Consider the following 15,135-nt stretch of genomic DNA (forward strand, 5'->3'; position numbering starts at 1 on the left):
AATATAAATTAGAGAAACATTTAGCTAAGCATTTGTTGTCTTTGACTCAGGACCATTTTCAGGAAAATTGCCGTCCTGTTGACAGAATGCACATTGTCTAGTTGTTGTAAAGCCAAAAGTGCAGGTAGACATTGGCGAAGCCCAAACAGTTTTAATACGGGTACTAAACACAGTCTTCTAGCAAAATAATAAAACCTACAAAAAATGAATAACATGTATCGTAGGTTGTTTAGAAGTATTATCACAGGGGCACAGTTGGAGGTCGTGAGACCAGTCATTCACTTTAGGGAAAGTGACTAATCTATTGAAGACACCCAGTCGAAATCGAGTTAATAGGAACCTATCATAAGCTTCTGCCACACAGGTAAGGTAGGGTTGAATATTAAAAGTGATTAAGATCATCTGATTGTGTAGGACAGTGGGTTTTGATATCTCAGATGACAGTCTGGCGATGTCGAACAGTGACAGGCCCGCCTTCTTTAAGTCCTTCCTGGTGATTTCCCCGATATAGCTAGGATTGGTAAAATACTCTGAGTATCCAAGGTCTTTCAAAAAGTTTCAGACATATCGTATACATGGTATCCTCGTGGCCCCATTCAATTTCAGGACATCCAAAAGGATGTCTCTGTTTAATTGTGCCTCTTCTTTAGTCCAGAGTCTGTGCCATAACAGCACAGACTCAAGTTGAATTAAATCAGAAATAAAAGGGAGGCCCAACTCCGCATGACATATACATGCTGAGGTACCATTAGGGACAGATAAAATATATTTTAAAAATGAGTTTTCTACTCTTTGGATGGGGAGCAGATCAACTGGCCCCCAGTCCCGTAAACTGCCCCTGAAACGCATTTTGCTTTATAGATCTTAATAAGCTCCTCAGGTGGTCTTTTACCTAGTTTTTTGGCGAAGGAACTAAGGGCGGCTGTGGTGCGTAGTAGTGCCAGTTTTTTCGCAGCCACTGCTTGCGTCCATTAATCATTATGGGCAAAAAGAATGCCCAGGTATGCAAAATTCTTGGAAACCCCGATCTTTTGCCCTGCCACAAACATATCTTTGTGTTTTTTAATGCCGTTGCCACAGTGCATTATAAAAGTTTTACAAGAGTTAACTCTTAACCCTAAATCTCTCAAAGTTTGTTAAGCTATCCAGCACCCTCTGAAGTCCTACTTGAGTACGGGACATAAGCACCGCATCGACTGCATACAAGAGGGCTGGGATAGGTCGCCTTGCCACTTGGTGGAAGTCATAATTATCATTTAAAAGAGCCTCCCTCAATCCGTTTATATACATGTTAAAAAGAAACGGGGCCAGGACACAACCTTGCCTAACACCACTTTTTATAGGAAAGGGGGCTGAACGTTCACACTTTACACCACAGCGCACTCGTGCATTGGCATTACAATAAAAATTTTCAAGAAAATAAATAATCTGAATATCAACCCCCATTACTTCTAAAATTGACCACAGTCACAAGTCGCACCATGCTCTGCGGGCACACCCCGCAACCACCTCCACTGCACGCTTGCATCTCTACATCTAGACCCCCCCCAAACACCGCTGATCCCTCCTGAACTACTGATGGTGGTGGGGGGGTATGGGGCTCACCCGAGCAGACAACCGGAGGCACACAGGAGTAGCAGTGGTAACGCATGACCCCAAGCAGCGGAATACTGCAACAGGTTGCTAGCAAAGTGAGGCTGACAGCAGCATAGCACAGCCACAATATTTGGAAAGCCAAGTTACAACCTCTGATAGTGGCAGGGTGTAGCAAATAGGTGCAAAAGCTCCGTCTGCAATTCGAAGGGGCAGAAGCGTCAAGGGTAAGAACAGGTGTCAGGATAGGGCTGTAAGTGGGGTCCAAACTGCAGGCACGAGCATGCTCAGCTGCTCCTTTGTGCTCACGTCATGTCACAAGCAACTAGCATGGGAGGAGGAGCAACAACTGCTTGGTAAGTGGTGCATCTTGAAAAAATATTTACCTATAGGTATAAATATTGTTCACCTATAGAATGCTAATGTATGAAGAACTGTGCTCCCTAACTGAAGATTCTTGTGACGGTTACCCTCGACTTGCTGAAGCTGGGAATATTTATGCACTAGTCTGTGGAGTTTTGGATGCTGCAAATATTTTAATCTGTGTTTACTTTGTTGGTGTTCAAAGACAATTTAAGTAAAAAACAAACCTCTAAAGATACGAATAAATCAAAATGGGTAGAGTTATAACAGTATAAACCTTGTGAAGAAAAAATATGCATTCAATGCTTTACAGAATAAGCAACACAATAAGTAATTCAGTATAAATTATATTTTAATCGTAATTCCATAATTTACATTTATGCTCAAATTGATTTTATAATTCATGGGTGATTTAAATGCACAAAAGAACACTAGAAAGAAACGTGTTCCAACAGACCATTCAAAATAAATTAAAAACTTGCAAAAATATATTTTCAAGATAGACCAGATTATACAATTTGAATTTCTACTATGTAAATATTTACAAGAACAATCCCAGTCAAGAGAGTAATCTCTGCAGGCAGTTGATAGCCATTCAGGGAACAGCAGATATTAGGCGATCGAAGGGAGCAGTTGCTGCTTGAGCGTTGAGGTGAGATGTCACGATGCAAGGGCACATTTCGTTTTAAATGAGTTCAAGGAATGTAGTATCCATACCTTTGTTGTACTGCACCCACTTGCCAAAATGCTTACAAGGCATTTGTCCACCTGTTAGAGGGGTCATTCCACAGGAATAGAGTAGGGCCATGCTTGATCAATGTATATACTGCAAAGTCTTGAAGTCAGTCGACCATAATGGGTGCAATCCTTAAACAGTATAAAAAAAGTGAACAGCACCTATGAGGTATTCGTCATACATGTTCAAGTCTGTCCGCAGATGCAGTGGCTCTCACGTAAAATAGTTATGATTAATTTAATACTGATGGGCCCTTCTGTGTGATCTTGACAATGTGAGCAACCTCAATCCATTAGAGAGGACTGAGGGAGGCTAGGGCAAGAGGGCCTAGGGAGGCCAGGGAAAACAGCCCTCTCACATGCCTTATGACTGGAATAATATTCTTCAAGAGAAGTCAGCGGCACAGAGCGTTGTTAACCACTGACAAATATTGGTGAAGTTAGGTACTCATTACAATATGAGGTCTGAAGCCACAGTGTAGATGTACAGTGGACATGCATAGACCATCTCTCATTCAGAGACACAATTCCATAGCTTGCAAACAATACAAGCTTGATGCTAACTCATTCCATAGGAAAAGGTAAACCGAGCCATGGAGGTTCCACTTACAGGAAGAAACAGAATGCGCCGATTTGCTTGCGAGTAGTAAAACACATTGGGTCTGATTCACATAGATATTTGCAAGTGTAGGTTTAGATAACATGACCAAATAGCCAAAAATCACATTTGGAATTCATAAAAGTTGATTTTACTCTCGTAAGAAGCTGTATTTACACAAACATTTTTATGTCAGTAAAGTTTGTGTACACCCACTAATGTGGGCAAATGCATAAATGTTTACCAGAAGTTCACTTGTAAACTTACAAGCGTCACTGCTTGGGAACCTGTGACAGACAGATGGAGATTTTTAGGTATAATTTCAGGAAGTGTGGGTAAATTTCCAAAAAGAGAATGTAGCCCATACCCAGCAAAAAAAACTTGGTGTAGATTGACTGTTTTCATTTTACAAATTGGGCTCATTTTTGGCTGTTTACTTAGCTCGTCAATATGTATATATATCAGCAAAGTTAAAGGCTCAAAATACCAGACTTTAGTTATCAGAACTATAAATTGTGTAAGAATGTTGAACCAGTAAGTAGGAATCTTAGTAAAAAGAATGTGTTGGCCAAAACACACGTATATCAATCTCAGTACAAATTACTTCACTGAATTTCCTCAATTCAGAAGCTGCGTTACTAAGTATGTTTATAGTATTCATGACAAAAATACTAACACGTCAAACAGCCTAAAAAGGACAGAATATTTACGGTGTGTGCAAAAAATATTACTGGTCGGTGTCTGCTGCACTTTTTCTGCGATCCTACTATGTTCAGAGGAAGGGTGTGCCTGTGCACGTTTCTCTCTTAACAGGCAGCACTAACCCGTAGAATCTGTACAAGGCTAACCAGAGTCTGTTGTGTAACCCTGCAGACAGTGAAAACCTTCTCCACAATTTATGAGCACTGCTGTGTTTAGCTGCGTTATCGGAATGGATGGGATGTCCCGAATCAGCCCGCGTTGTCACACCAAGCAAAATGCAGGAGAGCGGGCTCCGGTCACCTTTCAGTGATCTGGAATCAGCCTCCTGTCCCCACATATTGAATCAAAAACATTGGAGATATGGGTATGTGACACAAGACGTCCCAGCTACTGAACAAGATGGCACCTTCAAGTTAAAGTATACTAAGCAAACAGGTTTTGAGAATCCAAAAATATTTTATGTCTACATTACCAATAACAAACAAATGAGCCAATGCAGATATCAAATTAATCAGAAACTATTTTTGTAGATTTAGCCACCGGCTCAGGGCCCATGTCACAAGTGCTTTATCCTGCACGCAGAATCCAGCAGTCACAGAGAGCTAAGTTAGTTCGATTTAACTAACATATAGAACCACTACTATAGACGGTCAGCAAAATATGAGGACCAGAAATGTGGTTAAGCTACCAGGTCCCTAGTCCTCGTTTTCTTTCTGCTATATAATGCAACATATAATCTATAAGAAAACAATCTAATGACAAACAATCACTTGAAAAAGACTGCTTTCAGACACTGCCTCGCATGCTTTAAACCCGTTTTAGAAGACGTCTGATTTGGTTACGTGTGAATGTTCAAATAGAAGCCACAGAATGACAATTTCTTGTGCAGTAGGTGAATCCCTACGTGGAAAAAAATGCAAATGCATGAATTAGATTTATAGTTATCTTGTAATAACTTGAAAAACAAATAATCGTATCCGATTAAGCATCACATGGTTTGCCTGTTGATGTGTGGTGTGTGCTGAAGTTGAGGGACTAATAACCTTAAGAGACTGGGGTTCATCTTCCATATATGGGCGGCAAGGATTGGCTCATCTGGAAAAGGCTGCGCCCTTCACAAACAATTTACATTGCTAGTAATATCCATACACATGTGGGGTCCTATACAAGAAAGAACCCACAGTACAATCCTGGTAGCCAATGCAGCTCACACATGCACTGCCCAAGGTTTCCCCGGAGGAGCTGGAATATATTAATATAACATGACAGATCCCAGGAATCCTTCCCAATAACTTTTCTGAACCTTCAATTCTTTGCGTGGAGTAACAGAAGATGCAGATGGAACACAATACATCAGAAAAGGCAGTTAAAAGAAGACCCGACTGCACATATAAACTAGATGATGCCTCATACCGCTGCTTAAGATTCATCTTCAATGATGAACTCAAAACATTTATCGTACACTAAACCATAAGACTTTCTTTCCAATATGTTAGACTTCTTCTCCCTCTTGAACATTCAAGAGTTCCATGAGTCACATATGCAAGCATATTTATCACTCCATCTCCATTTTAGAATTTCTCAAATAACGTCAAGGTCTTTCATAAAGGATTCAGAAATTAAATTAACAGGACTTCCTAGCTGTGTTTGAAAGTGGGCTTTGGAGAGTGATGTTCTAAGACTGCGGTTGAGAAAAGACTTCGTAAACTGGCATGGATTCTTTAAAAAGCCACTGCTCCCTTCACACAAACCTCACTGTTGCATCATATAGAAGACGATTGGTTTATTTTAGCCTATTCAGTGACTGATCATTAATTAATTTAGCGATCTGAAATGAAGAATGCAACCAGATAGTTTACGTTTAAATAAAAAACAGAAGATCCTATAGGAATTTGAGCCAGGAGTGCACCAAGTAAAAGCAGACTTTTGCAATGCTGTGGGGATACCATTCAGGAGATAAGTTTACAACGAAAGGACGCACCAGAACATTTGGTCAGAAGTTCTCCAATGCAATGCCCTAGAGGTTGAACCTTGGAGGATGGTTCAGCTGCACATGCTACACAGGGCCACCTTTCATTTCAAAGAACAGGTCTCCCTGTCAAGTACGAAGATAGAAACAAATACCAACCCAGTATTCCCCTTGATAAGCAGATAACGTTGCATAACAGCAGGCTATTCAACCACTTGGTGGTATATACACTATTAGTTTATAATGCCGGAACATCACCTGTATCAGACAATGTTGCAAATTCAGCATTTTACCTTTAGGGAGTAAATTAAACTGAACCAAATGTATTTAAAGAGGTAATTAAAATTATGTTCCAATATTCATGGATGTAAACATTAAGAAATATACTTTTGGAATGGATCTTTCAGAGTTTGGACTTCCACACCCAGAAATAAATGCTAATTGATTAAAAATGAGAACGGGCAGCTCCGAGACTGTTCATTCCCTTATCCTAGAAAGGCATCTCCATCTATCAGCCATGGTTCGGATTATTCAGTAGCACTCCATATCCACACTGGATTCAGCTTTCAGTGCCTGGCATGTTCTTTGGGAAGGCACATTTGCACCTGTGCAGCTTCTCTCCCAAGGATTAATTTGCATTAGTGCCAATACGTTCTGTTGTAAAGGAGCAATGTTTACAGTCATTATTAATACAGGCCAATATGTGTTTGCAATATACCTCAATATTACAGTTGCTGCATGGATTCTTTTTGTAGTGATAGCCAAATGTAAAGGGCAAACCAAATATTAAATAAAAAAATAACATGACTTAAATACAAACTTCCACCACCGTTTTCTGTGACTAATTTGTTGAGCAACTGAACCTACACCCCTTTTCAGATACTCTTAATCATTGTCCGAGCCATTGGGCGGCAAAAAAACCAATGCATCATTGAAAGTATGCCCATAAGCTCGGAGCCGGTACACGCCGTACATCATGACATGCATGTGGTTTGGGGATATTCCAGTAAAAGAGACAGCCATGTCCGAGCAGCATCCTTCCACCACTTCCTGCGGACTTTTCTCCATTGCCTCTCTGATAAGAGTTCCAACAGATTTCGTGTTGAAGATATCCTTGCCTTCAGAATCCTCTGCATTTTCTGCAAATATTCCACCATATTTCAAACACACTGCTAGCTGCTTATCTTCCGGCAGCTTCCATATCATTCCTGGTTGTTCAGGACACTTCTCGGAGTCTTTCAAGACACTATAAAGCCGGCTTAAAGATTCTATACTCAAAACAATACCTCCTTTCATATCCACATACTCAAGTTCTCCAGATTTGATAGTATGGCCTATATAGAAAGGTTGTGCTGGATCCTTTTTTAATAAAAAATACTTCAAATTTTCAATAACAGCAAAAGTCGTGGGGTTCGCCATAAAAAACCAGTTGTAGCTATCTTTGTAATTTTCATACGCATATTGGTAGGCTTTTCGCATCATTTTCCAATCGTCGGCTGTCCCCAGGGAAACTGAGTCGAACACCTTCATGGTTTCGGAACTGAAGAAGTCTGCCTTGTCACAGTGTTTGCTCCAGGTTTCCCTGACCGCTGCCCACTGACTGAGATCTTTAGGTTTTACAAGGATGAGGCAATAAACGCGGATGCTGTGAGTGAGGTCAAGGCGCTCTTCTTCAGACAGCTTCAGAACTTCTTCCTTGTTGGGTGCTTGAATGTGGTGGTGCTCATGGTGTGTTCTGGTTTCCTGACCTGTCTTTATATGCCCCAGCATGGTCACCACAGCACAGAAAATGCCTCCAAGCATGAGACCTTTGACAAAAGAGCTGCTTTCGGAAAGCATTTTTCCTAAAAAGATACAAACAGGATACGGATTAGTTAACTCTCTGTAAGCATTTGGACTGCAAAAGAATACAATTCTCTACAAAGACTAATGACCCATTAGATTTTTTATTATTGAAGGGAAGATTACTGGTGCAGTAGGCCACATTCTAAAAATACTCTGGCTGCAAAGCGGCTTATGTTTTTAATTGTTTTATTGAAGTCAGAGAGCTGTAAACAAGAAAACAAATTTACGAATACATTGATTGGAAAGTTCAGGTGTACTGGTCACTCAGCTATACAATGCTCAATGACTTGAGAGTGGGCTGCCTGAGAGCCGCAGGGTTTCAACATATATCTAGCATTTTAGATCAAGGCACCTAAGCTAACAAACTCATGTTACTGCCTACTAGATCCGAAGATGAGCCAATCAGAAAATAATCTGCAGGATTTATGAAGCGCTATTATAATCCATGAGTGAGAATTGTGGAAACAAGATCTGCTAATTAAAACCCTCTTTATAAGGGAGTCGATAAGGTAGCACACTCTGTACGCTGCACTCCGTGTGGAAATACAGCATAAATTGGATAATAGTGACAACTGTTACTGGCATCTCTCAGAAACCACATCAGCATGTCAGACCCTGTTCAGGAAGCCACAGAACAGGCAGGGGCTACTGGGTCCCAACCCTGGTGGCCGAGGAAGTTTGCCACTGGGGTCTATCCTACTTATGAATCTGCAAACTGAGTCAAGTACGATGATTTCCACACTAGACTCTAAGGGTGCGAGGGAGAGCAGTCACAGGCTTCTCAAGGAGATAGTGTGGGGACAAGAGTTAACAAGTCGACATCCAAATAGACAAAATCCCATAATATCCAGCCCAGTGCTTACCTTTCATTGAAAAAGAAAAGTACTTTAATCGCACTGCAGAACCGAATACTACACAATCCGAAGAGTCAGTTATACAGGGTTGCCATAAATTGTGTTCCAACAGTGATGCCCTACACCCACACGATTTCCTGGTAACCATGCTTCCTCCTGTTATGGTTGAAACCTTGCTTTTGCTGCCCAATAAACTATGCCATTGTTTCGCAGACTGTGGGTCGCGAGCTGCTTTTTGGCGGGTTGCGAAAGTCAAAATTAAAAATAAAGATGCCTTTGAATTTTGCGTTTAACTTGTCTCCTTTGCCGTGATTCAAAGAGAGGTAATGCTGCTTTATTCTATTAACACGGGGATTGGTGATTACTTTTCTTTCTCTGGCTGCAAAGTGAGAGGAGTTTTTAAATTGAATTATGTGGACATGTAGTATGTTGTTTTTTTGCAATACACAACAAAATATAAATATCTGTAAATATACTGTATGCATCCAGCAGTTAGGAAAGCGAAAATGAAGCACTTTGTTTTGTAATTCCGAAGTGTGCTGAAAACCGAGATTTCAATAGGATCAAAACAAATCAAGACACTTACTTGGTGATGCACAAATGATAACTTTTCACAGAAACTCGATTTCCACACAGTATAATTTGTGTGCTATATAGATTTATTAGCAAAACTATGTCCGTGCACATTTAGTGCACATTTTAATGGAAAATGCGCTGTCTGTAAATGACAATGGGCGACCAAACGATGCTCGTGTTAAATTCAAAAACTTGGCCAGCGTCAGGTCCATTAAAGGTAGGTGGGCCTCAAACGTTTATTGTTCTAAAAGAGGGTCATAATTCTAGAATGTTTGGGAACCACTGAACTATTGTATTAGGCAGTATTTAGGCTCAGGTGAGGAAATATTATCATAGCTTCTGAAGCATCTCCGTTCAATGCTTTTTGCATTCCTTTTAGCACACTGTCTGTGCAAACTTACGTGCTTCAGTCCCTCATCCCTAGGTTAAGGCTAAGCCCTGCGGTTTACCTGCTGGCCATTTGTGCCATTCCGGTCTGGATTTTCTTCTGTCCTCACAGTGAGGACTCTTCTTTTGCGGGGACCCCAGCCACAGCCTTGCTCAGTACATGGTTTGTGGGACAACCTTTGTGACGTGGAACTCTGTGTTCGTACTGGCCTCTGGCAGTGGCAGCTACAGAGAAGCACTCACCATTGGTAGTTGTGGCCTACTGACTGGATCCCTCACAGTGGTGTCTAAGGCGGTTGCAGCCGTCAGTCTGAACAATGCTCTGGGCATTGGCAGTGACTGGGCTCTCCTACACTCGTTGACAGCAGCAAGCTGCTGAGCAACATGAGAAAACAAGCTCTAATACAATCTTGATACAGCTCATTCATGACTCTGCAGAGAGATCAGAGGAACCACTTCACAGCATGGGTCACTTGAGGCTCACTCTCTTGGCCGTCCGCTTTCTCTAGGTGCTCCAAATGCCAGAAAGCAGCTCAGCTGCTTCTCCTTCTGGACAGTCTCTTTTAGCAAGGCCACACATGCTTCTTCTCTTCCTCAGTAGGCAAGCTTCTAGAGTCGTTCGAGACACCCTCAGCTCCTCCAGCAGAAAGTATTAACTTCAGGTAATATCCCTGTAGCATGTTCTTCTGGAAGAAATCACAGACTAGGTATCCAAATGATCACAATAAGTTTATTGTGTAAACATGACCCACGACCACCTGCTAACAGCTCTCCAGCAGGTTCTCAAATATTGCCCACATCAACATTCTCCACAAGGGAATACTATAGCCTTATAGCCCGTCGTAGCGGGCTATACTGGCTATTAAAGGCCCGCTGCAGCGTTAAAGGCCCGAGGCGAGGGACTTTAACAAGGCAGCGGGACTTTAATAGCGGTATAGCCCTGCTACGAAGGGCTATAAGGCTATTAGAACATTCTGCCACTAGAGGGCAGAATGTTCTAACAAATTAAACAAAGGCTTCTCAAAGCTCGAGGGGATTTAAATCCCCTTGAGGTTCGAGAGGCTTTTGTAAAACATTGGAATGTTGCTCTGCGAGCCTTTACCAGCCCGTAGAAGCAGAGAGCACTCCATTGTCTACAATGGAGCTCCCAACATTCCAATGTTCTAATACAACATAGAACATTTTTTCAAAGATTCCTTAAAGAAAACGTAACTAAGAATACATTGCCACATATTACACCCCCCCCCCAAATCCTTAATACAAAACAAAATAAAATTAGAAATTAAATAAAAACCAAAAATGTATATCAAGAATGTTCAATCAATAGTACACGTAATCTCTGGAGTGAATAGGAGCAGATCTTACTCTTGAGCTACTTCTGATCAAATTGTCTCCACCACTACCAGGAATAGTACTAGATGGTAGTACAACCCTTTCAGCGTTCTTTCCAAAATCACCTCTGTCAGAGTTATTACAATTTTCATGAGTCTGCCCAATAACATTGTGACAAGAATGTGTTAATGTATCTAGATCAAACCAATCATGTCTTTCACACCCTTTAGAGAAACCAACTTTTTGTAAAATGATTTTAGCTTGTTCGTCAGTTACCTTCACTAAAGCTTTACTATTCCACCATCCTCTGTTCTGTACTAAAACTGCAGTTTTATTAATTTTCAAAACTTTAACAGGTTCAGAGAACTTGGACTGTCCTTTACAAACTTTTTTTTTTTTTAATCAAAGCCCAATCTCCAATGTTTAATGTTCCTTCTTTTACATGCATTCTTCTAGCATAATTCCGTTTATAACTATTCTGTTTCTCTTTGACGTGTTCCCTCAGAACATGTAAGTCAATATTATGATAACGATCAGCTTTGTTCAATAACCAAGTCGGACTAATGGCAGAAATTGGTTTCCGTCCTCTCAACAAAACAAAAGGAGCGACATCTGTGGTACTCTGTGGAGTGATATTGTAATTCCAAACTTTAAAATGTAAATAATCCACAACATTTAGTTTGTTGGCAACTGCTGTTTGAACTCCAGCTTTAATTAATCTATTGGCCCTTTCCACAAGTCCATTAGAAGCTGGACTTTATAATGGTACCCTAACATGATTAACATCATGTTTACTAAGAAAATTAGTAAACTCCTCAGAAATAAAATGGGACCCATTATCAGTAACTACTTCCTTAACTCTACCTTCAACACTGAACAGATGTTTCAAAAATAAAACTACTGAAGAAGAATCAGCACAACGTACAAAAGAAAAATATAACCAGTTTGAATAGTAGTCAATGGCTACGACTAGAAATCTTTTGTTACATCCAAAAACGGACCTGTGAAATCAAGACCAATTTTTTCCCAAGCGTTGTTTGGCCAAGTGACAGGACATAAAGGAGCTGTTGAAGTTCTCCAATGCTTGTCAGAGCATAAACACTCCGCACATGTTTCCACATATCTCTTAACCTGTCCATCAATTCCTGGCCACCAATAAATCTGTTTGATTTTCTTCACTGTAGCTGATATTCCTAAATGTCCTTCATGTGCTAATGAAACAATCTTAGATCTGAGGCCGACAGGAGGAACAAATAAATCTTGTCTTACCAAAATATCATTAACTAGGGATAATTCTGTTGCAACCTGAGCAAAACATCTTAAATCCATGGACATACATCTATTACTTGGCCAACCATCGATGAGAAATTTCTTTACTTGAACCAAACAATCATCTTTGGCACCACATTCCAACCATTCATTTTCTGATATTTTAAACTGTTCATTAATGTCATTAACAGTGAATACATACTCCACATCTTCCCATTCTGCTTTTCTACCATTATCAACACCATCTCCAGCTACGGGTAACCTTGATAAGCAATCAGCTCTAATGTTCTTTCCACATGGAATATACTTTATCTCAAAATTAAATTCCTGTAATCTAGCTAATAACCTTATAAGTCTTGAAGAGGCCTTATTTGAACAACTATCCCCTAACATATGTGATCAGTATGCAGCTCGAATTTTGTTCCCCAAATGTACATTTTGAATTTCTCAGATGCCCAAGAGCATGCCAGTGCTTCATGCTCAATTGTACTATAGTTCTTTTCAGCAACATTTAATGTGCGTGAAGCAAAAGCGATAGTGAACTCCTGACTTACAAACATTTGGCTAAGAACAGCACCCAAACCTTTAGCACGGGCATCAACAGTAATTATGCATTTTGCTCCTTGTGTAAATGGTTGAATAGCTGAAGTAATTAATCTTTTCACAGATTCAAAAACTTGACATTCAACAGACCAAACATATTTGCCATTTTTTTTAAAAAGATCCCTCAAAGGTTGGACAACGACCGCATATCCGTGAACATAGTATTCACTTAAACCTAAAAAAGCCCTAAGTGAATCTTTGTCATTGGGAACACTAGCATCATTAATTCCTTTCAACAAGGAAACCTTCGGTTTTATACCTTCTGCTGAAATATTATGTCCTAAATAATTAACTTCTTGTGCTAAAAATTTACATTTGTTAATGTTTACTGTCATGCCATGCAAACTTAATTTCCTCAAAACATCCTCTAATAATGTAACATGTTGTTCCAAACCCTCTGTGTGCACTAAAATGTCATCCTGGAAAGTTTGTATACCTTCCTGATCACCAAAAATTTCATCCATTAAAGGTTGAAATACACTTGCTGCGGATGCCAATCCAAAAGGCATCCGCTTGTACATGTATACACCAAAAGATGTTACGAAAGTGGTGAGGTGCTGGGAACTTTCAGATAAAGGTATCTGATGATACGCAGAGCGTAAATCAATAGTAGAAAAGAACTTACTTCCACCTATTCTAGCCAACATTTCATGGATTCTTGGAAGGGGATGGCAATCTACAAGGATGTTTCGATTTAGGACTCTTAAGTCCGCACACAAGCGTATATCGCCAGAGCTTTTGCGTGCGACGACCGCAGCAGAAATCCATTCAGAGGATTCCACTTGCTTAATTAATCCTTAAGAACACATATCATTAAGTAATCTTTTAAGATCTTTCCTGGCAGACAGCGGAACGGGTCTAACCTTTTGTACGACAGGAATAGCGTTACTTTTTAATTTAATAGTGTGTTCGAAATTCTTTATAAGACCAACTTTATTTGAAAATACTTCAGGAAATTTACCTAGTAATTTCTGAGCAAAACGATCATCCAAAATAGTGTCCTGGACTGCAAGAACAGGCATTTCACCAATAGTGACAGGTTCATCATGTCCTGGTCTTAGTATGATACCTAATTTAGCTTGATCTTGCCATCCCAAAATGTCACGTCCGTTGACTGCCACGTAAAGTTTTGTATAAATATTCCTTCATATGAACAAAATACTATCATCAAAATAACCCTTCATTATTATATCAAATTCACCAAAAGCCTTAGGGTTAATGGTAGTATGCTTCAATAACTTTCCTGACCAAAATTTGTAAAATGTTTTTTCAGCTAGAATTGTTATGGGAGACCCTGAGTCAGCCATGACATCTAAATCGATAGCCACAATTCTTACATCACACAAGGGACCTTTACAACGTTTCTCAGAATTCCCCAACGCATTGACTTCAACTGACGATAGAGATACATTGCTAATGGCTTCAGATAATATATCATTTTCAACATGAAGTTGACGGACTTTAACTTTTGTTTTGCTAGCATGACAAACATTACAAAAGTGTCCAATTCTTTTGCAATTGTTGCATCGCCTACCTTGAGCAGGACAATTAGGAAAATTACCCAAATGAAACTTAGAACCACATCTATAGCACGTTCCCCCAACTCTTTTGTCACTGCTTTTTTTAACAATATTCTTATGTGAGCCAAAGTGTACATTTGTTTCATTATCACCAGATGTCATATCTACAATGGCCACATTAGAAGTGTCTGTAGGTGTCATAGCAGATTCAGATAAAATTTTTGAAGAGACAACAGAACGTTCAATACTTCTGGCTATGTCCATGACTTCATCTAGGGAAGGATTCTTACAAGTTAATATGCGTTCCTGAATTTTCTTGTTGAAACAATTGAAAACCAACTGATCCCGAAGATCAGTATCTAAATAATCTCCAAAAACGCACTTAGAGGCTAAAACACGCAATACAGCAAGATAGTCTCCAATAGATTCCTCAGAAGATTGTTTACGTTTGAAGAATTTATGTCTCTCCATCATTACCGACGGTTCATCCACATATTGTTTAGCAATTCGTGCTAATGCCTCTTTAAATACATCCCAAGATTCTTCACGTGAAGGTGCAAGAACTATAGGCAAATGATCAAAAACTTTTTGCCCAGCGTTGCCCAAATGGTTAAATAATAATGCTTTTTTACGTGATGCTGAATATTTGGTAGCATCTATGGCTTCAAGATAGTTCTCAAAAATTCTAAACCATTTATGCCAAGGTTTAATAGGTTTGCCACGCAATTCTAAAAATGGAGGTGGCTGCATAACATTGTTACTGCTACTAGAAGCCATGACACATTTCAA

The 15,135-nt window shown here is 39.9% G+C and overlaps 1 protein-coding gene across 1 annotated transcript in view; it reads right to left on the bottom strand.

Annotated features, from left to right (window-relative positions):
• Positions 1-2,290: 2,290 nt before the first annotated feature.
• Positions 2,291-15,135, bottom strand: part of LOC146829423 (C1GALT1-specific chaperone 1-like) — a 73,035-nt gene continuing 60,190 nt past the window's right edge. The window contains exon 2 of the mRNA XM_085608114.1: positions 2,291-7,804. Within this exon, the coding sequence (XP_085464240.1) occupies positions 6,846-7,799 (954 nt within the window). The 5' untranslated portion in view covers positions 7,800-7,804 and the 3' untranslated portion in view covers positions 2,291-6,845. The remainder of the gene's footprint in view (positions 7,805-15,135) is intronic.

This window comes from Triturus cristatus, chromosome 5_2 (assembly GCF_964204655.1).
Source record: "Triturus cristatus chromosome 5_2, aTriCri1.1, whole genome shotgun sequence".
Lineage (NCBI taxonomy): Eukaryota > Metazoa > Chordata > Amphibia > Caudata > Salamandridae > Triturus > Triturus cristatus.